General features: G+C 42.4%; 1 protein-coding gene across 13 annotated transcripts in view; it reads right to left on the bottom strand.

Moving 5' to 3' along the window:
• Positions 1–858: 858 nt before the first annotated feature.
• The window catches only part of KAT6B (lysine acetyltransferase 6B), a 207,789-nt gene continuing 182,177 nt past the window's right edge, over positions 859–26,470 (bottom strand). For 4 of the 13 annotated variants that reach the window (XM_033209753.1, XM_033209750.1, XM_033209754.1 and 1 more), the window contains 5 exons: positions 12,640–12,871; positions 12,177–12,336; positions 11,225–11,581; positions 8,228–8,519; positions 859–4,959 (listed from right to left, as the gene is read on the bottom strand). In XM_033209753.1, coding sequence (XP_033065644.1) covers positions 2,351–4,959; positions 8,228–8,519; positions 11,225–11,581; positions 12,177–12,336; positions 12,640–12,871 — 3,650 coding nt within the window. In that variant the 3' untranslated portion in view covers positions 859–2,350. The remainder of the gene's footprint in view (positions 4,960–8,227; positions 8,520–11,224; positions 11,582–12,176; positions 12,337–12,639; positions 12,872–26,470) is intronic. The other 9 variants (XM_033209756.1, XM_033209752.1, XM_033209751.1 and 6 more) reach the window with 6 other exon arrangements.

The raw sequence follows: 26,470 nt of genomic DNA, 5'->3' as shown, positions 1-26,470 counted from the left end.
GGAATCCCTTCCTCAGCTATTACATATATTACCCCATTGACTTTGCACTTGAGGAAGGAAGGGACTAAAAGATAACATCGTGACACTAAACCCAATACACTTTGTAACTGTGAAAGAAAATAACCATACGGGTGAGAGTACAAGACAGAACTCCACTGGGCACCCTCTGTCTGCACAAGGCCTTTTATTCCAGTGTGTATGCTCTATCCTGCCTTTGCATGATTTTGGGTCCACTTTAAGGCTTGTATCTATGCTTTGTACAACATCTAATTTTTTTGTGTTGAACCAACAGTGCAAAAGCAACTTTTTTCCTTCACAGGGTAGTGACCTGCTTAACAGAGGAGTTGCGAGCACACATGTTCAGACACCTGGAGAGCTTAACGGGCCAGTTTCACACGGGTGCTAGATCAAGAATTCATTTCTAGACTTGTTGCTCAAATAACCAAATTCAAGCAACACTCAGAACTTTCTCTGAACACTATACTTGTGAATATTCACTTCTGGCAGGGGGTCTAAACTTTAGACTCTAAAGAAAACATACAATTAATTATTCACAACAGAGCAAAACGTTCACACTTTTTAAAAAGAAAACGATTTTTCAAACATACAATCCCAAATTGGGTGCTTTTTTTGGTATTAATCTTTATAAAAAGGAAGTTTGCTACCCTGGTGCGAGGCTCGGAGGGGCGTTTCTACAGACGGTGCGAGTGAGGCAGCTGGATATTTGTGCGGGATCTCTTTGCAAATGAAGATCAAAGTCCAAAAGAAAAAAACAATTTCACTTTATTTTAAAGACAATGATTGGCATACAGAAGGTATGCACTCGCATAAAATAAACTTTCATGAAAAGCATTAAAATCCATTATAAATTAATTTATTAAATAGGTATTTGGTATATGTGATGGTTTTATTAGATATTACTCTTATTTATTGCCAATCCCTCCCCCAAAGTCAAAACAAATCAGAAAATCCCATAACTCCAATTTACACTAAATAATTTATTTTCCCAAAATGTGTATGTGTTCTGAGGCGTGACACATGATACAGTTCCATTGGTCATTCTCTATCAATCATAATATGACAGGACACAAGAGGCTAAAAATGGCTCATCATAATTTATTTTATGTTAAAATGTACAGCTTTTTTTTGTTTGTTTTTTGTTTTTTTGAAGTGACTGACTAAAAAGAGAACAGATAAATACAAGAGTGTCGCTGGATCCTATTTTATACAAGGATTACGCCTCTCCTGCTTGGCCCTTACTGTCACCCTGTACAGGTACAAAGGCTACAAAAAAGGAAGCAATATAAACAGACACAAATAACTTTTTTGCTTTTTTACATGCGATTTGTAAGCTTAGTTTGAGCTATTCACAAGCTACTTTTCTATTTTTCCTTAAAAAATAACTCCAATATTTTATAAAGATAGAAAAATCTACAGATGGAATGAAAATGTAAAGTTAGAGGCATTTCCATAAAATAGCAACTTTACACCAAATTCACTATTTTTTTTTAAATCCTGCCAAGTATTTGGACATACATGAAATGTTTCAAAACCTGACAGATAAACACTGAGATATGCTTCATTCAATAAACAGAAGTCTGCATTTATAAAACAGAAAGCTGCCTTTTTTCCCCAAAGAAATCTGTCACCAAAATGGAAAAGGGTCTCAACTTTACACCAAACATTTAGCAATAAAACCCTTTTGACTAACCAAATGGGAATAGCTTTTATAGCTCTTTACAGTTTTATAATTAACAAAAATATAGTTTTTTTTAAAACCCTCAAATTAGGGCACCCTAATCAAGGCAAAAAACTTAAGAAATGGCTTACTGTTAGCACAACACTTGTACAGTACTACAAAATGCACTGTCACTAACAAAGACATTAGCGGCATGCTGAAGTGTCACCTTAAACAAAATATACAATAACTGAAATGCTAAAGGCATTTACATGGAGTGGACAGGGAAGGAAAAAAAAGCTCTAGGTTCAATATTAAAACAGATAATTTGGGGGGCTCGATATCCACATTGTTTAACAGAAGCAGGCACAACAAGTGGCTGCCTCCATATTATAGTCCAAAGAGAGGCCTTCCTTTGCAGAGAATTTTATATAAAAGTAACAGAAATGAAGGTACCAAAAAAAAAAAAAAAAGGAAAAGGAAAAAAAGAAAAACAACTTGTATAAGGCTTTCTGCTGCATACAGCTTTTTTTTTTTTTTTAAATAAATGGTGCCAACAAATGTTTTTGCATTCACACCAATTGCTGGTTTTGAAATCGTACTCTTCAAAGGTATTTGTGCAGATCAATCCAATAGTGATACCCCGTAGGTGTTGTGGACTGCCCACGTTGTCTACCTTCTCATGTAGGAGCCATTGAGAGACTGTTTGGACATGCCTGTGTTCATGTAGCCGTGATGTCCAGGGGCCGTGTACATCATGTTACCATGGGGTGGGGTCTGCATTGGCTGCTGGGCATATGGCTGGGTACCCATCATGCCCATCTGCATCTGCATAGGGTATTGGGGCGTTTGATTCATATAGCCATGATTGCTATGGTAGCCACTGTTCATCATTGGCTGGGACATGCTGTACCCATTCATGGCGTTGAGAGTGTTCATGTTCATGTTCACAGAGTTGACATTGTAGGCTGGGGCTGGCATCAGGTTCACACTCATGTTCATGCCTCTTTGCATCGTTAAAGTCCGTGCAGGACCCTGCATGGCTACAGTCTGGGCGCGCCCATAGATTTGTGACTGATGGGTGGCAGCGGCTGGTGACAGAGACGCTGACTTGGTTCTCATGGAGACGTGGCCCTTGCTGGCAATCTGGGTTTGCAGTCTTTGGCTGTGAGAGATGCCAATATTTGATGCAGCCATGTTTCGTTGCAAAAGAGGCGGCGGCAGATTCATTGGAGGAGGAGTCAGGTTGGGGGGTGGGGTCATGGTAGCTTGTGCTTGGGGTCCCCCAGGGACGGAGTGTGGAGACTGAGAAAGCTGAACAAGCCCTGTGTTACTTAATGGTGTGGACAAAGAGGCACTGTTTGCATAGGAAGTCACAGCAGCGGAATGGCTGTAAGGCAATGAATGATCAATAAGTGTATTAGTTAACTGCTGCAGTTTGGCAAGGCTGAAGGTGGCTGACGGCTGTGGGTAATGCCCAGCCCCAAAATCACTCTGACCCATTCGCTCGTATAAGCCAATGTTGGCATTGCCCGTCTCGGGGATTTCAGCCAGCTGCATGGGTGGGGTGAAGTTAGCAGCCATGCTGCACTGAGCCAGCTGCTGGCTGCTGCTCGGAGGCCTCTCCACCACACAGCCTTGAGGAGACTTGACGCTGCAGGTCGGAGGGGAGCTGATGCTGGTTTGCTGCAGCATGCTGCAGCTCCCGCTGATGTTGGACATCTGCTGGGTGACAGCACAGCTGCTCTGTGTCAGACTGCTGGAGGTGAGGTTGCTATAGGAGCAGCTGTTCTGTGAAGAGCCATTTCCACAGATGCTGCCTCCCATAGTAGAATCGTAGCTGCTTGGGTTTTCGTAGTTCTCAGTTGTGCTCTCGATACTGCCCAGGTCGCTAAATCCACTGTCTACGACTTGCTGTGAATGATCTGAAACTGATGGGACATCCATCATGGGACTGGTTTCCATGTTCTGCAGAGATGGCACTGAGATGGCACTTTGATCTGGGCTGATTTGGGCATAGCTGTTTTCCAAAGCAGGGACACTTGGGCTATTGACAGAACGTACGGACTGGCCAGGATGGGAGTGGACGGATGAAACCGGGCTACTGTGGTCTGACTGTTGGCAATCGTCCAGAGTGGTGGCAATCTGTGGACTTTGGTCTGCACGGGTGTAGTTCTGTAGGCTTCTACAGGCCTCTTGAGTCTCGGCACAATCCTGAAAGGTGTCGTCCTGTTCACTGCTCTCCTGGGTCAAAGACTGAACTGCCTGGACGGTCTCAGAGTCGATTTCCATGGTTGCTGGGTTTCCCTCTTTGAACTCTGTATCGACTTCTTTGCTGTTCTTCTGGTCCTGCTTCTGTGCCTGTTCTCCTGGGGGTGGCTCCTCATCAGATTCGGGTACGGCTTCAGGGTCCCCAGCAAGCTCCCTGGGCTCACTGTTACAAGAGGCTGTCAGGTCGACGCCACAGTCCATTAAGACCTCTGGGTTCGAGTGACTAGGCTGCACATTAAGGTCTAAAAAAGCCTCCTGGTTTTCCAGTACTTCTTTGAAGCTTTCTCTGGGCAGCGGCAGCTCTTCCTTCTCCACTTCGGCAGACTCCATGTGGCTGTCATCCTCGTCATCGGCATCATGGTCCTCGTTGTGAGATGGCTCTTCGTCCTCTTCCTCCTCCTCTTCATGATCATCCAAACGTGCAGAGTCTTCTTTTTCCGTGGAGATTTCTGGTTCCTCTTTTTCTTGGCTTTTAGCACCATCTGGATCTTTTTCTACATTTCCTCCTCCTCCATCTTCTTCTTCTTCTTCTTCTTCTTCCTCCTCTTCTTCTTCCCCTTCCTCTTCTTCCTCTTCTTCCTCCTCTTCTTCTTCCCCTTCCTCTTCTTCCTCCTCTTCTTCCTCAGGTTTGATGAGATCATCTTCTGGTTTTTCACCTGGTGATGTATTTGGACTTACAGGGGCACATGTTTCTTGCCTTCTGTTTTCCTCTTGAGGCAGCAGGGCTTCCCCAGCTTCCTTGACCTCCTCCTCAATCCTGATGGGAGAGGGGCTGGTTTTTCCTTCTGAAGTCTCCTTCTGTTCTTCCACTGTTACCTGCTCATCAGGCTCCATGGGTGTTTCTGGTGGGGTGTACAAATTCAGTTTAAATCCGGTCTTCCTCTCTTTGTTTTGCCTCCACTTAGACAGACCACGCTTTGTTCCTTTTGGCCATGCTTGTTTGCACTTTAGAGGTTCGGGATTGTCTTTACTGCCTTCTTTCAAGTTACTCGAATCATCATTCATATTGTCTTAGTGAAGAGACAAAAAGGGGAAGGAAGAAAAACAGTCTTAGAAAGCATAACCATGGGCAACTTGAATTCATTCCTCTAAATTAATTAGCAAACACTGCTTTCAATTTGGCATGTTAAGAGTTGATGGTAAAGACATAATCAAGGCTAATGTGTAATAATATTGTGGTATAAACCAAGTAAATAACCTAGGCCTGGGAAAGTAACATATTGGGAACACATGGATATAGGCAATGCTAATGTGCTTATTTGAGTTTAATGAACAAGACATTCTCTGATGCAAAAACCTAGAGTTTCACAGTGTAAAAAAAAAAATCAATTTGAACATTTACAAATTAGGACATACAGGGGAAAGGAATTAATGCTAGTTTATATACAAATCATTACTGTCCTCGAAAAATGACTAGAAGCCTTAACTCTCATATCTACCTAGAGGAAGAAACCTCTGTGGACATTCACAGGATGTAAATGATCTTGGATGACATGATTTATTTACTTCGATTTGAATGTTCCCTCTGGCATAAAAATAAGCTGTGTACCTCTGAAACAAATCAGTAAAGAGCTAAATACCCAAAACAAATGCACTTGTCATCATCATTTTTAGGATCATCATTTTTGCATGATACAAACTACAATGTAAGTACTAGCAAATTCCTGAACATTTAAAATACAGGTATTCTTTTTATCACTAATTCTGTCCACAATGAATTCTGGATCAGCATGTTGCTGATGTAAGGTTTGAATATTAAAGACAATCAGAAACAAACCATAATTGTGAAGTTCATTTCAGTTCAGGTGACCTTATTTTTACTGAACCTATATGCACGTGTGAATATAGATGTACATATGTACATATTTATATAAGCAGATGGATAACTACATACATATTAATAAATATATGTATAAAGCACCCAAGTATTCTTACGATCTTTAGATTACACTAATCTTCTAGAATCAGTGGTCAATTTAAAGAAAAAGCTTTATATAGAACAACAGTTTTATTAGAAATTCTATTTTGGAGAATAAAAATAAGATCCCACAATCATCATAAAACAGATATCCCTTCTGCCAGAAGAGAGTGAGATCTAGTCTAACCGGTGAATAGCAGAGTAAGCACTGTCTGATTTAGGTAATAAAAGGATTACAGAAAAACTTACCTGCAAGTATTACATTCAAACTGACCAGCTGAAAAGAACACATATATGATGCAGAATGGTTCCTTGAGAAGTGCCGAGTACCATGCCCAAGTTAAGAGTCATCTCAGGACATTTCTATTCACAATGGCAGGTAATAGCCATGCCAGTGCCCCCGGATTCCACGTTCTTTTTATTTTTGAGATGGAGTCTACTCTGTCACCCAGGCTGGAGTGCAGTGGCATGATCTCGGTTCACTGCAACCTCTGTCTCCTAGGTTCAAGCGATTCCCCTGCCTCAGCCTCCCAAGTAGCTGGGACTACAGGCATGCATCACCACGCCTGGCTAATTTTTTTGTACTTTTAGTAGAGATGGGGTTTCACCATGTTGGCCAGGCTGGTCTTGAACTCCTGACCTTAGGTGATTTGCCTGCTTAAGCCACCCAAAGTGCTGGGATTACAGGCATGAGCCACCATGCCTGGCTGGATTCCGCATTCTTATTCTACATGCTACTGGACCTACCAGCTTTTGTTGGAACAACTCCCAAAATCAGAAGATGAGTTTTCTGACAATTATTCTTAAGAAAGAAGGACATCCTGAAAGGAGTCAGGGATAATATGAGAAGACAGCCAAGAAGGGGAAACAAAGCTCATTCTCACACACAAAATGATTGCTCATCACAGTTTGTTGTGGTTTGTATGATGATTTGTTTAAAAAAAAAAAAAAAAAAACCAAAGAACAAAGCTTGGTTTCTCTATACCCAGAGTAAGAAGTCATTCCTTCAGCAAAAAAATGTATGCAGGAATAGCATTTCTGTGAACTAAGAAAGTCAAGAAGATGCTTGCATATGTTCTTAAAACTGTGGCTTTTCAAAAGCTAGAGTGATCCTGTGGTTCCCAGGGAAATGAGATGGCCTGTTCCCCAGGTGAGAGTAAGTTCTGAACAGCGTCATCTCGGCCACAGAATAGAGACAGTATACTATAAACCTTCATGATTCAGCTGGGAGCACACGTTCTCAACCTGACAGGCAAGGATGGGTGTTTTAAATACAGCAGGAAAGACGATTCACTGGTGTTCAGTATATTTTTTAGAGGATAGGGTATAGGTGTCCCTGTCAACTTAAAAGGAAGGTTGTCCCTGTCAACTTAAATCAGTTTACTGATTTCTATGTTATACAATATTATCAAAGCTAATATTGATGTGTGGGTAAATTTAGATGATTCTTTTTTTTTTTTTTTTGAGAAAGGGTCTCATTTTGTCACTCAGGCTGGAGTGCAATGGCATGATCATGGCTCACCCTGAGCTCAGGTGATCCTCCCATCTCAGCCTCCCAAGTAGCTGGGAATATAGGCACACATCACCACTCCTGACTACTTTCTGTATCTTTTGTAGAGATGGGGTTTTGTCATGTTGCTCAGGCTGGTCTCAAACTCCTGGGCTCAAGTGATCCACCTGCCTCAGCCTCCAAAAGTGCTGAGACTACAGGTGCACACCACTACACCTGATTCATTTTTGTATTTCTTGTAGAGATGGGGCTTTGCCATGTTGCCTAGGTTAGTCTCAAACTCCTGGGCTCAGGTGATCCACCTGCCTCGGCCTCCCATAGTGCTGGGATTACAGGGGTAAGCCATCATGCTTAGCTTAGCTTAGATGAGTCTTTATAGTAGTATACACTAAGACACTACTGATTATAATATGTGCTACTGATTCACTAATATTTGTTTTCCAGGAAAAAAAGAAACGATTCCATTCAATGCTCACATTGATAATAATATATACCTTGATTTCAGAAATACTAATATTTCTGAAAAAAAAGTACATATTAGAATCAAAGAAATGTAATGTGTTTCTTACCAACAGACTTAAAAGTTCTGGGGGATAAACCAATTTCTGGTAAGTAAGATGAACCCACCTAGAGGAATGTTCTGGCCTTAGAAGTTGTTTAACATAAAATCCAATTCCAGGACGAAGGGACAGAATCTTGTAAGGACGGGAAAGGGCAGATGGGCACTTGCTCCAGGTGCATCAGCACCACTTCCCAGGTGCCTTGGGCATCACGCCAGAGGCCCGCTCTTTGGCACCCAGTCAGATACAGACATTCTCAAGGGTAAGGTTTTTATCATTCCTCTACTTACTTCTACAAGGGTCAGCATTCTTAAAGCAATGATTGTCTTTTCCTTCCTCTTCCTCTGTTTGTCTTTTCTTCCCAGGCTGATGTTGGAATGCTTTTCTCAAGACTGGCTTCCTGCCATCTTCCTCCACTTCAATCTCACAGGTAGGCTCCAGCTGTGGCATTGGCCTCTCTTCATCTGAGTTGTCGAAGGGCTCATTCAGTACTTCTGTTGTCTCTGAAATGGTCTCTGTTGTTACACTGCTGTTGATCCTCCTGCGTTTACGACCCCTTTTCTTCTTTAGTACAAAAGGCCTCTGAAATTAATTCCAAACATAACACATAAGAGCTCATGAGAAATTAAACGGTTGAGTTGACATGCAGTAGACGTGTACTGAACACGTGTCTGAGAATCTTACACGTAGAGACTTCTGTAATGCCTTTGTACTTAACCTTCCATTTGATGTTTAACATCCCTCTCGGGCTCCAACTACACAGGCAAGTGTTTTCCAAATAAAACAGTTGTTTACTCAAGCAGATGCTTTGAGAGGGAACATCCTAGCAGCTTGACTGGAGATTTTAAAAACTAAGCTTTGCTTTTCTAGTATATATTTTCCAAGTGGTACTTGCTGGCTTCAATACTCCTCACATCACAGACATTTAAGTTCATCACAGACTCTAATGTCTTTATAAATGGTGCTGTAATTAACTAGCCACAGGGTTAACACATTTAATACTTGATAAATCCTCTTGAAGGAGCACCCACTATACGGACAGCACTGGGAAATATGATACAAGACCAACCTACTTGTTCTCATTCCACAGGACTTCAGGAACTATGAAAATGAAAGGAAAGGTACTTGAAGAAAGGATTACTGTTTAAAATGTTAACAGAGTCAAGTACTGGCGGCTGCTGAGATGTAAGCAACTGATAACCTGGCAAAATATTTTAATAGAAGGCATCTAAAAACGTTAAAGACATGCCAGATGTCTTATTTGTATGACATAAAAATATTTTTTCTTTTATTTTTCTTTTTTGTAGAGACAGGGTTTTGCCATGTTGCCTAGGCTGGTCTTGAACTCCTGAGCTCAAGTGGTCCACCCGCCTTGGCCTCCCAAAGTGCTGGGATTATAGGCGTGAGCCACCGCACCTGACCTAAAAATATTTTTCTGTTTGCACTAAAGGTTGGCACAAATGACTCCGTAATTGTAATTATAAAATATTTTCCCCCCAGCAAAAAAGTTTTTAATGACACAAAATTCAAAGAGGAATAGCAGGTAGATTTGCTGCTAAGATGTAATTGTTGCCCCCCAAATTATTGAAAATACACTGCAAAGAAGGATTCAATATGCTTGGTTAAAAGCTAACCTCCAGGTAAACTGTATTCAAGAATTATTATTATTATTATTATTTTAAAAATATTTATTTATTTTTTATATAGAGAGAGAGTATTGCTGTGTTGCCCAGGCTGGTCTTGAACTCCTGAGCTCAAGTGATCCTCCTGCCTCAGCTTCCCAAAGCATGGGGATTATAGGCATGAGCCACTGTGTCTGGCCTCCAAGTATTCTTGTGTCTTACTTTTGTAATGCTCTGAATGCTCACTGAAGCACACACATAGCCGGTTAATCATATTCTGTAATTTAACATTTACGGTTATTATTCCCCCAGTCTGCCTGTCCTCTTTAATCCACGAGGGAATTTTCCCTAATATGAAGGAAGCCAAGGTAGAGAACTGGTTTTCTTCAGGTTGAGTCCAGTTCAGATCATGCCTTGGATGATTCTTGTTTTTGATAGTTTTAGAACAAGTTTCTTTTATTATATATACAACACATGAATACACACTCCTCCTAAGAAATGGAAACATTATTCTTAAGCCTGACGTCTACTTTGTGGGATGTTCCTTTCTACCACCTTCCCATGGAGACCCTTCCAGAAGACTGCCAAGCCTAGAAGAGTGCTGAGCTGGGAGTTAGAACAGCAAGTTCCCTAACAGATGCCATATCGGATGGCCTTGGGCAGAGCCTTAAGCTTGTATTGTGATATCTCTATCAGTCTTGGCTGAACTAACAATATTGGCTCTCCTCTACGTCCCAGATAGATACGGAAGACAAAGATATCAGATCTGGGTGAGCAGTTACCTAAAAACAAAGTCAATTCTTTACTTTCTGTACCACTGGAGATGATATGGTCTATCTGGAGACACCACTGGACTACTAAGATCTGAGGAGATTCAGTAATGCTTTCTAACAATTCTGTGCCAAGGAGAAGAGAAAGAAACAGCATGAAGGGCACTGGACTTGGAGTCTTTTGGTTTTGTTTTGTTTTGAGACAGAGTTTCGCTCTTGTTGCCCAGGCCGGAGTGCAATGGTGCCATCTTGGCTTACTGCAACCTTTGCCTCCCTGGGTTCTCCTGCCTCAGCCTCCTGAGTAGCTGGAATTACAGGTGCGTGCTACCATGCCTGGTTAACTTTTTGTATTTTTAGCAGAGACGGGGTTTTACCACATTAGCCAGGCTGGTCTTGATCTCCTGACCTCAGGTGATCCATCCGCCTCGACCTCCCAAAGTGCTTGGATTACAGGCGTGAGCCACTGCGCCCAGCCCAGGCTTGGAGTCTTGAGCACGCATTTGGTTCTGCTTCCATCTCTTATGAGTCATATGACCTTAGAGAAGTCTCCTGGCCTCTAGGTCTTGGAGGGTGGTTTAAGTGCTCTCTGGGGCCCCTTTCTGTTCCCATAAACCTCAGTTACTCTACTCCTGCAGACCAGCAGGTGGCAGTGATTACTAGACTACGAGGCTGGCCTGTCCCTGGTTTCCTGTCACAGCGCTAACAAACCTCAAAAAGTAAACATAATCATGACTGTGAGATAAACGATCATGACATATGATCAGCGGGACTGGGTACACACACATAAACTACGACTAAAGAACAGAGAGTGAAATACTAATAGAGAGAATGTCTGCAATGACAAATAAGATTTGATGGAAGGTGACTCAGATAGAAAATCTAAACAGACACCGACCTTTCTCTTTATGGCAACTGACTGTGGTTTTGTCAATCTCGGGGGAGAGCTTTGAATATTTTCTTCTTCTTCTTCTTCCTCTTCTTCCTCCTCTTCGTCCTCTTCCTCTTCCTCCTCCTCCTCTTCCTCCTCCTCCTCCTCGTCCTCCTCGTCCTCCTCCTCCTCTTCTTCACTGCTCTCTTTAGAGAGCTCCAGCAGCTGCCCTCGCTCCCCTGTGACTGGCCGGCTCTCCGAGGAATGCAAATATTTATTTTTCGATTGTACTTTTGCAGGTGATTGCCTACTGTTAGCTCTAGTTGACAGGACTTCTTGTTCCTCCTTCTCCCAGCAGCTAGCTTGTTCCATTAGCCGCTCAGCCTAAGTGGGGAGGGTAAAAATGGTGGCCAGTGAGAGGGCAGTTACACAGCCAGAGCCTCTGAGGATCAATGGCAAAGTGTCTCTAAGTCGGTTCTGATCAGGACAGCCAGCCGGCCAAGCACATTCCAGCTGCATCATCTCAGGAACCTTTTGCATCAGTTAGGATAACAAATCAAAGAAGATTGGGTTTCATGGGATATTTAGCAGTATTAATGATGCAGCGAATTGATTTGAGTCCTTTATCACTACATTACATGCTCACTGGCATGGAGCACTTTAAGCAAGTTCATAAACACAAAGAATCGATTGACACTGCAGCCTTGGAGCTCAGCACCGAATTTGATCTGATTACATGCTCTCAGTAGTGAAAAATGCTGCTTTGTAATCAATGATAAATGTTTCATTTTTCATACTCAATTCAATAAAATTATCATGTCTTACCATGAAACCTCAGTTAGGATAAATTAGTGCCATATCATTTCACATGCTATCTCTACATAACCAAGCTTTTGACAATGATCTTAATGACTTTCTTAGCCTAAGAATGCTACAAGATTGAGGTTACACAACTTAGGATGATAAAGACAATCATTACCTCTTTCTCAGCTTCTCGCTCTTCTTCAGACACTGCAGCATTAGAAATTAAAATTGGGGTCCACCTCAGACTGTCTGGATCAAGTTCATTGGCTCTGGAACAGGTTTTCAGCTTTTCCATGTGGCTCAATATCAACTTTTCCCGTCTAATGATGACAAATCTGTAATGTGATAAGGCAGAACAAGATGTAATCACAAGCTGAAATTTCACTTCAGCTTCACATACGGACATATGCTAGCACTAACGTTACCTGGGTTAGGAAAAATCAGAAAGCACGGCAATGAGAGGGTACAGAACACTGGAATCCAACCAGCAAAAAAGTGTCATTTCATGTATTATTTTTAGGAGAAAAGGTTTGTTAATAGTGTTAGGGAACCTCGATCTTTAACTGGAAGGAATGCACCTATCTCCAGGGCCCTTTCTGGTGTGGGATGCCTGAGCCACGGAGCTGCCCAGGACTCACCTGCCATCTCTCTTGTCGATCATGTGGAGGTGCTGCAGAGTGGTGGCAATGTCATGTGGGCACATGCCCGTTGCTCTGCTAATTGCTTTGATGCTGATGTGCCTCTCATGGTGGTGGTAGAGATACTCTAAGATGACGCTCTTCCAATATGCCAGGTAGGAGAGACGGCCGAGATCGGAGAGAGGCTTTTCAGGAGACCCTGCTTGGCCTTCTCTTCTAGAAAGCAAATAGCCTAGGGCAGAAAAAATAAAGGGGCGTTTCTCACTGTGGCATTCCCAGAGCTTAGAACAGGAGCCACTAGAAGTAATATGAGTAGCGACAAGGTAAAACCATCACACCAGAGAAGTGCATTCGCTTTAAGAATGTAGCCCCTTCCCAGTTATAGTGATCTCTGTGAAGTTTATGCTCCTGAACCTTTGACAGTGGCACTCTAAGTTAATTTACGCAGCTAGCAGCAGCATTCCAAACACATATTGTGGCATATTTCACAAAGACTAAAAGCGATGGCTGAAGACATTACTCCTGGTGAGTCTCAACATCTAAGTCTCTTACAGCTTTAGATTCTTCCAAAAACGAAATGTCAGGCACTTACTCAGAAATCCTGTCAAGGGACCACCCCAAACATTAATGGGCAAGTTGTTTTCCACAGGAAGGACCTAATGACCCTTTGACAGCTGGGTCTTAATAAAAAGAGAAGGACCTCTGTTGACTCAAGAGTCTATATTGCTTGTTACATTTAACTAGCAGGTTGATCTGAAGCTTTGTTTTAGGACTAATAAAAGAATGTCTTTCAACTCAACTGCTGCGACTCACATCAGCTCCACTAGCTCGATTTTCACCTCTTTCATAGAAATTAATTTACAATCCAATCCCAGAACATTGCTCCTACAAATTAAGACAAAACAAAACAAATTCCTTAAAACAACCTATTGCATGTATGCTCAGAAAATCCCCCGGCATCTTAAGCTTTTGAACGCATTTTACAGCATTACTGTGACGGTTCCTTGGCAAAGGAACTTTAAAAATGAAAAAAAGGAAAAAGAAAAAAAAGAAACCAGCCCTTTAAATCCACTTGAAGGTAATGAATGAAAGCTGGCAGCTGTCTTGGTAATTAAGAGCCACTTATGGAGTAGAAAAGAAATGCTATAAACTAATGATGTCTACCTTGCTCTAATTATCTATTTCAACAGCCTCACCTTCATGAACTTCCTAAGTTTAAACAAACATCAACCACATACAGTAGGTGGCAGCAATGACAAAATCATACTGCTCTGTAAACCACCCAAATCTTCAGCATTTTTCTTCTTTATCTACATTTCCAAAATGGCTGCATTCTCAAGAATTGTCTCAATTTTAGGGTTATTTTTTGTTAAAGAAGAAATCAATGCCTCTGATGCATTTTCCTGCCTCTCAAAATCACTGCAAATACAGTAATGCAGAAATATAAAACAAGCATCCAGCCTGAACCCTCAAAGGATATAATCATAGCATTTTGCATTTTGATGGCTTTAATCTGAATGCCATTACAAAGAATGGGCGTAAATTTAACTTCAGGTTTTGCTAAGGTCTTTTGACTTACTTGTCTCTTTAACCCATGTTTAAGTGCAAAGTATTTGACTGAATGCAAACAAGCACCACAACATTTTACAGTGAAACCACTGTCTACATGTAATTTGGCAGCAGGCTGGGGCTTTCAATAGCAGTGTGTCAGGAATGCTAACACAGTGATGGCCACTGTGCCGAAGCCAGACCACACTGTGTCCTGTCAACACGGAGAAGAGCTCTCTCTGTCTCTGTGTCGCCAGAGTACGAAGGGGGCCCACACCTCAGAATACAGATAATTGGCACATCCGTCACCTGCCTCCAAAGTGCCTGGCACATGCTGAGAAATGTACTCAGGTGGCCGGGGGGTCCCAGCTTTGTACTCCTGGGGGGTGAGAACCATAGAGCCGTGGATATGGAACTATCCCCTTTTGTCCATGAGATCCCACAATTAAAAGTCCCCTGCAGTGAGTGTGAAAGTCCCCAGTTCTCTACTGGTTCTTATTTGAATCCAGCAGTCAAGGACAGAAAGCCCCACTCCTCTCAGTCTTGCAGAAAGAATTCTGTACAACCAAAGTGTTCATACCAAAGTGGTATGTGCCCCCCCATACCTTATGTCCCCCACTACAATAGGCCAGCTTACCCAGAAGCACATGTGTTCCTTTGTTCTGTCTCCCCACTACAGTCCCTAATCTGGAAGGCAGCAGCAGCCAGCATCAGGAAAACCCACGCTTTCCGCAGCTGTTCGTGCTTTCACACCCTGAAGTGGCGCAGACACACCCTGTCAGGGCCTGAGCCTAAATGGGTTAGGCCACTCAAACTAGCAGGCAACTTAGGGTCCATGGGGAGCATTTAGGCATAAACCTTTTAGCACCTGCTACTCCTACCATGTTAAGTGGCTGTCTCCTGGGACACTCCCCTGGACACAGACTTCAGGCTACGGAATGATAGTCACGGAAGAGTCCTGGGGAGGTGGCAACAGGGTGATGAGCCCTGATGGGCGTGGGTACACTGAGAGCCCAGTGGTCTTTTTCAGCAAACACCCTTGCACTGTGCTTGCAAAGGCCAGGAGAAAGCAGGGAGTGGCCAACACCTGCCAGGAGGTCATGCTTCCCTGGGTGCTGGAAAGAAGACGACTACAAACCCAAGCTCCAGCCACAGCACAGCAGGCGGGTGTGCAGGGATGACGTGCACCAACATTGCAGACTGCACAAGGCCACTACCCAAAGGGACCACTGCATGGCTTGCCGTGGGTTTTTCCCTCTCCTCTCTGACTCATGAGACTCTCAAGGAACTAACAATAGCAGCAGCCGGCACTTAGGCCAGGAGCCATTTGGAAGTCCACAGTCTCCTCATGTAAGAGAAAACAGAATCCATCAAAACGATCAAAATGAACAAAGATACATTTCTGATTCCTTGCTAGTTAAGTGAACTCACTTGTAATATGGTAAACTGCAGAGCTTAGAAGAAGTGTATGACGTCCACTCCACTGGCGCGCTTGGCGGATGCAGGACAGAATTCCATTTGAACCTGCAGCAGCACTTCCTCTCAGAAGGCTGCAGCTGGCGGCACTTCACTACTCTGACCTTCATAACATGCGATGTTTTAAAAAAGGAATTTCTTGCCACCTTTTGTTTCTTTGTACTTTTTTTTTTTTTGAGACAGAGGCTTGCTCTGTTGCCCAGGCTGGAGTGCAATGGCGTGATTTGGGCTCACAGCAACCTCCACTTCCCAGGCTCAAGCGATTCTCCTGCCTCAGCTTCCTGAGTAGCTGGGATTATAAGCGCCAGCCACCAGGCCTGGCTAATTTTTGCATTTTTAGTAGAGACAGGGTTTCACCGTGTTGGCTAGGCTGGTCTCGAACTCCTGACCTCAATCCCTCAAGTGCTGGGATTACAGGTGTGAGCCACTGCGCCTGGCCTCTTTCTATTTTTCTAGGCTCTTCACAACATAATTACAATATAGCCCATTTAAAGAATAATTTTTGGTAAGAACATTTTACTTATTGAGTAATCATAGAGATGTGGTGGTTTAAGTTACAGCTCTTAAATTTAACTTACCAAAAGGATTCCAAATAATTGATCTAAGATGCAGGGAAATAAAAAGCACTTATCTTGGCCGGGTGCGGTGGCTCACGCCTGTAATCCCAGCACTTTGGGAGGCTGAGGCGGGCAGATCACCTGAGGTCAGGAGTTCGAGACCAGCCTGACCAACACGGAGAAACCCTGTCTCTACTAAAAACACAAAATTAGCCAGGCATGGTGGCACATGCCTGTAATCCCAGCTATTCGGGAGGCTGAGGCAGGAGAATCACTTGAACCCGGGAGGCAGAGGTTGCGGTGAGCTGAGATCACGTCATTGCACTCCAGCCTGGGCAACAAGAGTGAAACTCCGTCTCAAAAAAAAACCAAAAAAACAAAAAACCAAAAAGGCACTTATCTTGGAAGCTGGTGTATTATCCTGAAGCATCTGAAACAAGTACAATATACCCCTGGTGAACAGCTTCCCACAGTGCTTTAACACTTCTCCTTAACTCGGGATACTTTCAATCAGAAAACCTCAGCTCTCCCTGGAGAAACCTGGCTGTTTCAGATGGAAAACAAAGTGATGTTTGGAGGACAAATCCCAGTGGCTGCAGTATAATTAATCGCTGGTGAAATTATTCCCTTGAACTTGTCTGTGAGCCAGAGGTGCTGGCGAACAGCACTTACTCTGTGAGTGGGAGCCTTGTAATTGAAAACGGGGTAGCCCATAAACCCTTTATCCACATCAACTATCTTGATCATAGCAAAAGCTGGCTTCCTCTTTTGCTTTACTGGAATTACTTATCCGGGGGAAGGTGACATCTGAGTTGCAGTATACAGGCCACATAATCAATTCAAAAGATTATCAAGATGTCTACTTAAAGGGAAAGGAAGAACAGTGCAACTTCTGTCTATAAAAAGTAAGCATTTCTAAGCTGTACTGCATGGAACCCAAGTGTGCCTCACCTCTGTTAAGGCTGAACTACTTGTAGTAAGACAATCAAATCTCATGTTAACTAGCCCTGATTCCTTGGAGTTTGAAATGGTTAACTTTCCCCCAGGGGGAGAAAATCAAAGTGGTAGAGAGTTACCTCATGTAGATGGATCTATTAGGATAAGGAAGGAGCTATCTAGACAAGGTCAAGATTTGTTTTTGCAGACCCAAATTCCCAAATTAAATTTAATTCCCAGCATAATAACTGTAATGTTAATGCTCACTGAAAATGAAAATTCCTTCCCTTTAAACTAGTGGTATTCAAGGGTGTAAATGGACCATAGTAGAATCATGTTCTCAGGCAAGGGCATGGATAGGGACAGGGATCTCCCCTGACACGGGCAGACACCCTCACCCCTGCACACCTCCGTCTTCCACTACCTGGAACCAAACCATATGAACTTCCTCAAACACCAAAGTGTAAACTTTGGCAAGCTACTCACTCCCAACTTCCATCTGTCTGGATTATGTGAGTCTGGGGTCACCAGCTGCTTTTAGGGGATGATAATCTTTGAGGATTACACACTTTTCATCAGACACCTGTTTAGTTCAGCAAATCCTGCTGAAAGGTCTGTATCAGTCGACAGCACTGGGTTTGCAAGCCTGGGAACAGACGCCAGGCCAAGGATTTATGGCAGCTTTTGAGCACAGGAAATCTGATGACTCTAACCAAGTTATCTCATGCTTGGAGATGGCAATTCCCTGGTCTGTACGCTCATCTGTTCCTGGTTTCTGGTGTAGAGCAGCACTGTGACCAAGTGGATGAATGGCATGTTATCAGTTTAAATAATGATAAATGAATCTGACAGCCTATTTATATCTCCTCGTTTAAATTTTGTGGTGATTTTGCAATTAGTGCAGAGGAAGTTGAACCTTAGTCCTCACAGCATTTTAAGAGAACAGCTGTGCTCTAAATGACCTGTGACCTGCCTGATATCTTACTGCTTTCCGCTTATTAAAAGATACAGGTGCCTCCTTGGCAAAGATGGAAATTTTGAATTTTTCAGATATTTTTACATTTTAAAAGATTGGTGTTGAAACTGTGGAAGTTTAAGATCTCTCTCCCGTAAGGCCTATGGGCATGATGTAATTATATAAGAACTTGAATAAATGCTGCTTATCAAGATCTCAGTGTGGAGACCTGTGGCATCAACATCACCTAACAACTTGCTAGAACTTTAAATTCTCAGACCCTATCTCAGACCTGCTGAATCAGAATCTTTGGTGGGGAGAGGCAGAGCCCAGCATCTGTGCTTTCAGAAGTTCCCCAAGTGATTCTGATGTACCTGAGTTTGAAAACCACTGCTAGAAACCTGCTCTGAAGCTGCTGGCTTTGATGAGGGTGTGGCCACTGAAGACAGTATGACTGAAGAATCTCAAATAGGTGAGACCTCACTCAGCTCCTTGGATGGCAGATAACTGGATAATGGACTCGCCAAAGCCCCACCAAACTGAAATCTGGCTAGAGGTCACTGAGTTGCCAAATCGCTTTGTGCAGACGTTCTATGCCTCTGCTTAACAGCACGGACTCTGGTTCAGTAGGTCTGGGGTGGGGCTTGAGATTCTGCACGTCTAACAACTTCCTGTGGCATGGACCACACTTGAATAGCAATTGTTTATACTTTAAATCAGTGGTTTTCAAACGCTTTGGTCTCAGGACTCAAAGAGCTTTTGCTTATAAGGGCTCTATCTATTGATTTTACTGAGAAATTTGACAAATATTTATTAATTTATTTAAAAGATAACAATAAACCCATTCTGTAACATTTTTTAAATGAAAAAATAACCTACACTTTCTAAAATATAAATAAAATTTATAGTGAATAAGAGTGGCATTATTTCACGTTTTGCAAATTTCTTTAACTTCTGGCTTAAGAGAAGCCAGTCAGATTCTCTCTTTCTCTCTTTTTCTCTATTTTGTTCTTTCTTTTTCTTTTTCAAGAAGACAGGGTCTCCCCATGTTGCCCAGGCTGGTCTCAAACTCCCAGGCTCAAGCGATCCTCCCACCTCAGTCTCCCAAAGTGCTGGGATTACAGGCGTGAGCCACCACACCCGGCTTGCTAGATTTCATAGATTGCTTTGGTATTGAATCTGTTGTGATACCACAGATCATGACATTCTGGAAAACTCCTCTGTATACTCATGAAAAAATGAAAGGAAAAAGGAAAAAGAGTATCTTAGTACTACTAGGAAAATAGTTATGACGTTGTAGACTCACTGAACCATACTTTGAGACCATGTACATTAAACAAAGATGAGAATTATCTGAAGTTGGGCAACAGGGCACCGGTATTGAAAAACAATACGTCATATATTGCATACAACATGACAGATCATGAGAGGCTCTATGGGTGGGGGAACAGCATGGGCTCTGGAGCCAGACTGCCCAGAATGGAATCTGGGGTCCACCACGTACCAGCTGTGTGACCTTGGGGATTTTATTTAACCTCTCTGTGCTTCAGATCCCTCATCCATATGATGTGAATAATAATTGTACCTAACTCTTACAGTTCTGGTAAGGATTGAGTTAATATGAAGCATGCAGAACAGTGCTTGACACATTACAGTAATCCTAATAAGTGTTAGCTATGATTATTATTCAACATATTGAATGAATCAAATCTCAAGGTGATCATTTGGGTAACTAAATATCCTTAAGGTAGGGGAAATAAATAAAATTTGGACAGAAGGAGAGCAACAGAGACAGACTGCTCTATAGAATCAGATTGAGAAAAGCTAACTTTCTTTTCCTACTTTCGCCTGAGGAACCTGAAAACCATTCCATGGACTCAGACAGAAGCTCTCCTCTCATCCCACCCTTCCTTCCTCTCCCCTCCCCCCAGCTAACCACCCAGATACAAATTGAATTAAAGAAAGAGGCCACGAAAAAAAATTCTGCCTTAGGAGTGGTGTTAAGAAATGGCAACAAAGTTCCCAGCAAACACAGTTCTGTGTCCCCAAATTCTCTTTGGCCCCTTAGTCCTTAACTTCAAGGACTATCCTTAGGAAATGGCAAGCCCATGCAACCACAGAAACAATGACTGCTTAGGGCTTCAGCAGAGCCCAGGGACAGTCCCAAGACAGATGAAAGACTCAAATATTTTACAAGACTCAAGTGTGTCTCTGGAAAAATGGCCTGACCCAGTGAAACCCTGAGCATGGAGACAGCATGTCTTTGGGGAAGGAGACTGGCTGCCCTGGGTCACATACCAGCCTGTTACTCTTAAGTCCCTCTCTTAGATCTCTCTTCTCTGGGATCCCACAAGCTCCTCAGCAGACCTTCAGTGCTGAGCTCTTCCCCAAGGGGCCACTGGTTTTTCTTACTGAATGTTCCTACCCCTCCAAGTCCATTCCAGAGTGGAATGGTCTTCCTTCAACTTCCCCAGTGGAAGATGTATGGCAGGTGCATGACTCCTCCAATGCTGTGTGGTGTGCCCGTGTCTCTGAGCTGACCGACCATGCTGGGATTTACCAGATAGTTCCATGGTTCTGTGGGTAGGTGTGCACTCCCTTGCGGGGGTAGTCATTCTGCATGTCAGTCCCCCAGGTAAAAGGTACAGGTGCTTAGAAAGAAAATGAACTCACAAGTAGGGCATCAGGCAGCAGGGAAGGGGACTTCCCTCCCTCTGCACCACCCCTGTGTTGAGAAGCATGCACCTCTGTGGATGTGCTCCTGAGCCGGAGGTGCCGGGGTAGCACGTGCCACATGGAAGCAGCCTGAGGGCCAGAGACAGCTGTGTGAGATGGCATTTATACCTGATTCTCTTACCCAGTGAGAGAATTAATTGCTCCTTTTTCTTTTATTTTTGGGACAGGGTCTCACTCTATCACCCAGGCTGGAGTGCAGTGGTATGATCCTGGCTCCCTGCAGCCTCAAGTTTCTGGGCTCAAGAGATCCTCCCACCTCAGCCTCCCAAGTAGCGGGGACAACAAGTGCACACCACCATGCTTGACTAATGTTTGTATTTTTTGTAGAGACGGGGTTTCACCATGATGCCCAGGCTGGTCTCAAACTCTTCGGCTCAAGCAACCCTCTTGCCTCAGCCTCCCAAAGTGCTGGGATTACAGGTGTGAGCCACTGAGCCTGGCCTATTGCTCCTTCTTCTGTCTTCAAGTGTAGCCCAGTGGTTCTCGACCCTGCCTGCACGTCAGAATCACCTGGGACTTTACAAAGCCACAGATGTCTGGGTTCCACCCAACCTCATGACTTGTCTGGTTTCAGATATATTATGGGTTCCATTAAGGAAAGGGCCTTGGGGACTATACTTGGGCCAGAATATTAAATGGGGTGCAGCACCACTTCTTCATTTTTGCCACCTCACAGGGCTTTGGTGGTGGCAGTGGTGCCTAATGAGAAATCCCAGCAGCAGGCAAATCTTAGAGAAATAGAGGCACTCTGAATTAAGGTGGGGGAGGATGGCCACTCCGTAAAGAACTGTGTGATACACTTCACAGAGTTTCATTTCGTTAAACATTCAACTGAGGAGTATTTGTGAGTGTATGCTGTGCCACCACAACCTAGTTCCTGGTCTAGTGGATTAGAAGAATAAATTTTTTTTAATAAGATGACTACAAAATAGATTCATCCTTCAATTTCCTTGTTAGGAAAACGAGGTACCTGCCACACGATAAAATGATCATGGAATGAGAGATGTTATACTTTGTCAGTATCATTTATGCCCCAACTAAAATTGTTTGGGGAAGGCGAGAATTTTAAAAAATATGTTGACATAAGAATAGCTTACCAAATTGTTGAAGTAACCAAATTGTTCACGAAGCCCATTGCCTATCACCAAGCTAAGTTAATGCTCTGATTTGTGACCCAGAGGCACTTTCAGTTAGGTGATGATAAAGCCCCAGTGCCATGGCCTTCGGCATGACAGAAATGAGAAAGGCACGCAGAGGAAGGTCTTCCTCTTTGACCTTTTAAATTTTCTACAGTTCAAACCACTTTTAAATTCTGGGATATTTTAGGAAGAATACATTTATTTTTAAAAATATAAAGATGAAGTAATTTGGCATTTTAAAATTATTTCCTCTCTTATAAGTAGGCAAAAGTCTAGAGATTCATTAAAAAAAGAAATAGTTTTTGAAATAGAAAATAACACAATTGAAATAGAAGATAACTTACTTCTTCAGTTTTTACTAAAATAAAGCATTTTAAAATATCTGGCTCCCCCCAGGCTTGTTCTCCAACTTGGATAAAATTTTCATGTCTAAGTTACAAAATTCTGGTAACAAGAACTTACCATTGAAAGGCTTTAAGATGGCAAACTTGATTGAACACATATACACTTCAAATAAAGCATCTGCGCCAAACAAATGACTGCATGCACTTAAAATGCTTTACCTTTAAGACCATTCTCCTGCTGTGAAAACACTGCAATTGAACATTTTCCTTAACTAAATCACTAAATGCAAAAACTGAGACATCTTTTGCCTACTTTTATAGGTCTGAGGATCTATTGAGGAAGCTGAGATAGTTCATTCTAGTATCTAGTCATCTGATCTGGTCCAACCCCACAGACGGACAGTGGAGGGTGGGAGAGGGGTGGTATTTACATAATCATGGCAGCACCACTGATTTCAGAACCAGGTTTGGGAGACAGGATGGTTGGAATAGCAACTTGCCTTTCCATTTGCTCTCCTACAAGCCCCCTAAAATGCTGTGTGTATATGTGGAAGGGAGTGTGTGTGTGCGTACCAGCTGTAATTTTTAAAAATAGGACAAAGTTATGTTGTAATTCCAATTCTGGATGATGAGCTTTCACACAGCAAACAAAAATACACAGCAAGATTGAAGAAAGAAAAAATGAGAATACAAATCTCCTTAGAAATTTTCTTTGTTTTCAAACAAAGTACATTTCAAAAGGGAATCTGTCAGTTTTTGAGATGACTTTCTAAAATCAAAGTACAGCCCATCACCTAATCTGACTGATCAACTACTGCTGGAAATGTAAGACAGAGAAACTGTTGCTAGTTGTCCTCAGGTTATCTAGACAAACAATCCCACTCCAGTGATCCACTTTCCTTTTCACTTATTTTTTATTTATCTCCCAAATGCTTTGAAACGTGATTTGAGGTAAGAAGCCTCTGGAGGTCAATGGCTATGTCCCCCCAGGGTTATTGCTGAGGCCCCTCTGAAGCTGTGCAGCACACAGGCACCCTAGGCAGCGGAGCTGGGGCGGGAGGGGGGCCAGACAAGTGGCTGGCTGGTTTGCCCAGGGACTTGGTGTCATGTAGGGACTTAGCGTTTTTTTTTTTTTTTGAGACGGAGTTTCTCTCTTGTTGCCCAGGCTGGAGTGCAATGGCGTGATCTCAGGTCACCGCAACCTCTGTCTCCCAGGTTCAAGGGATTACCCTGCCTCAGCCTCCCAAGTAGCTGGGATTACAGGCATGTACCACCACGCCTGGCTAATTTTGTATTTTTAGTAGAGACGGGGTTGCTCCATGTTAGTCAGGTTGGTCTCGAACTCCTGACCTCAGGTGATCTGCCCGCCTCAGCCTCCCAAAGTGCTGAGATTACAGGCATGAGCCACTGCGCCCGGCCAGGGACTTAGCCTTTAATCTTAGGGAATCTTAAAGTCCAAATTGGCTACAGTAGATGTTAGCTGTTAGAAAAACAAAACACATGCAATATCATCACCAGCAGTGTTAAAGATAGCAATGACTACCCCTTCAGTTATAGATGACACATTTCTCTAAGCCCCTGGAATGAGCTGCTATTCTGTCCACTGTTTAGCTAAATTTGAGACTTAGTAACAATACATTAATATTAGCAGAGCTTCACCACAATATACTAATATTATCACCATGAGACTTTATATTATGTTAATCAAAGAATCTCCATTCCACTTTCAAAGGCTTGAAATGGTTTTGTGCTATGTCCAACAGTTGAGTGTCTACTAGGTACTCGGCACTTTTCTGGTTAGGTTGTATGCAGACACTCTATTTTCCAAATTTAATGAGACAAAAAGCTCTGGGAGTTTAATTTGTTAGCTGGTATGCAACTGCTGAACGCAAGAACCACAAACTACGTAAATAACAGGAACTCAAATAGACATGTTAGCCGCTAAAGTTCATTTTTTAAAAAATCAATTCAATATGTTACATCGCAAGGAATCAATCACACTGCAATCATCATTTACAAATCAAAGTACAACACACATACTCATGGGGGTATATACAAGTAGGTAGAAGTGTGTGATTATGGACAAGTAGATTGAAACTGTAAATTATGTAACTGTCTCTTGTAATTACCCTGCTTGAGAACTGAAACAAACTTCCTGTATAATTTTGCAGGAGAATGGAGACTGAGATACAGAATTGCTTTTTAGTTGGTTTTAACCCTTCCACAGCTATTTAATTATGTGTGATGAGGTCAAAGAAAGTTTATGCTTAATTTATGAAAAATTGGCAGGGAGGTATTTCAAAGTAAATCCTCTAAAAAGCTTCCGATTATTAATTAAATCTGGTGATTTCTCTTCCTCTTCAAGGAATATTTATATAAATTATTAGGTAAAATAAACAATGTTTAAAACAAATTCACGGGCATCATTCATTTTATTTCCTCTCTAAAAACATTCATTATGTTCTATAAGTTTTTAACTGGATGCAACTGAAAAGCTACAGGGATGAAAGGCTGTCTTCAGAGGCATCTTGTGCTTCGGTAGAGAAAGATCTTATTAATGTCCTTAACTTCATGGAGAAAAGCTCCAACGCAGGGCGAACCCCAGGGCAGGACTCTTAGTCTACGAACAGAGAATCACCTTCTTAAGAAGGAAACCTGTTTTTCTGATAAATAGCAGAGCCTCAGTTCAGGACATTTTAAGCCATCCTAGCCTTTTTCTTCCCTTTCTTAAAAATCTAACTTTTAACATCTTTTCTCTAAGTTCTGTTTCTAGTGCCTAAAGATCTACCCCAAATTTTAGAACTGCTCAGCAACCAAGGAGGAGGAAAGGGCAGTTTTCCTGTACATATCTTACAGGGTCTGCTGGTGCTATTCTTCCCACAAAAAAAGAAAAATGGGAAAACAGTTCTCATGCTGCAGTGTCTCTTCTTTCTCTCCTCGGGCTCACAGTTAAATACTTTCTCTGTACTCCATCCTCACTCTGCATCGACATTCCTTGTCCGAATCCTTCATTTCATCCTCATTCTGTTAATGCACAACCCTTCAATTATGTTTTTCTAAGTTTAAGAGTGAAAGTGAAATGTACAGGAATGCTGTTCTCTGATGAACTAGACTCAACACTTCAGAGGATTTGATTCAAGTAAATTTCAGTACATTTCCTTCACATAAAAATGGCTCTGCAAAGGCTGACATGGAGTTGATGCCTGTACACTAAATACTTGTACACTCAAGTTTTCATTTTCGAGCAGTCAAGGTGAAAACCATGTCTCTCTTTAAAACATGACTAATAGGATGCCACCAATCAAGTAAGTTTCAGTTTTAAGAGTTACAAAAACCCAAGCGCTAAGATATCATAGGATATCACCTACCATTTTAAGATGATCACTTTCTAAAAAAACAAAAATAAAACACAGATATAGAAAATGACAAAAAACAAATATATGGCTTAATGGATTATTACTAGGCAACTGTCCTTGTAACTATCACCCAGGATCAAGAAAGAGAACTTTGCTGGCTACTCCAGAAAACCTTCTATCTGCTCCAGCCAATCACCCCTTCTCTCTCATACGTAACCGCTAGACTGACTCTCACAATAATCTCTCTTTTTTTTTTATACTTTCATCACCAAAACAGCCCAGCCACTAGAACAGTCTTGCCTATTAAAATAAAAAAAAAATCTTAATGCCATTTTAATCTAGGGGTTCCACCTTCACCCCTTTCTTTTCCTTGTAATCTACCTGTGGATGAACTGGGGCCACTTGACCTATACTGTCCACACTCTGAGTTTTGCTGATCTCCTACTTGCACTGCAGCTCAGTATGCTCCTCTTTATTCTGTATCTCTTGCAAAATGGCAACTAGATCCAATGCTTGCTTGATAAGACTTGGGTTCAATCCACTGGCAAGACTACAAATATCCTTGATCAGAAGATACATAATTTCTGGTTGTCCTTTTTGCAACTGTTGTTTTTGTTCATTGTCTACATCCATTAATTCACAGTAGTGGTGGGAATTACAAAACGGTTATATTTTAATTCTGTCATTTTCTTTTCTTCTTTTTTTTTTTTTTTTTTTGAGATGGAGTCTCACTCTGTCGCCCAGGCTGGAGTGCAGTGGCGCAATCTCGGCTCACTGCAACCTT

This window comes from Trachypithecus francoisi, unplaced genomic scaffold, assembly GCF_009764315.1.
Source record: "Trachypithecus francoisi isolate TF-2019V2 unplaced genomic scaffold, Tfra_2.0 Lachesis_group9, whole genome shotgun sequence".
Taxonomy (NCBI): Eukaryota; Metazoa; Chordata; class Mammalia; order Primates; family Cercopithecidae; genus Trachypithecus; species Trachypithecus francoisi.
The sequence above is the reverse complement of the archived record's forward strand: the minus strand, read 5'-3'. Positions and strand labels throughout refer to the sequence as shown.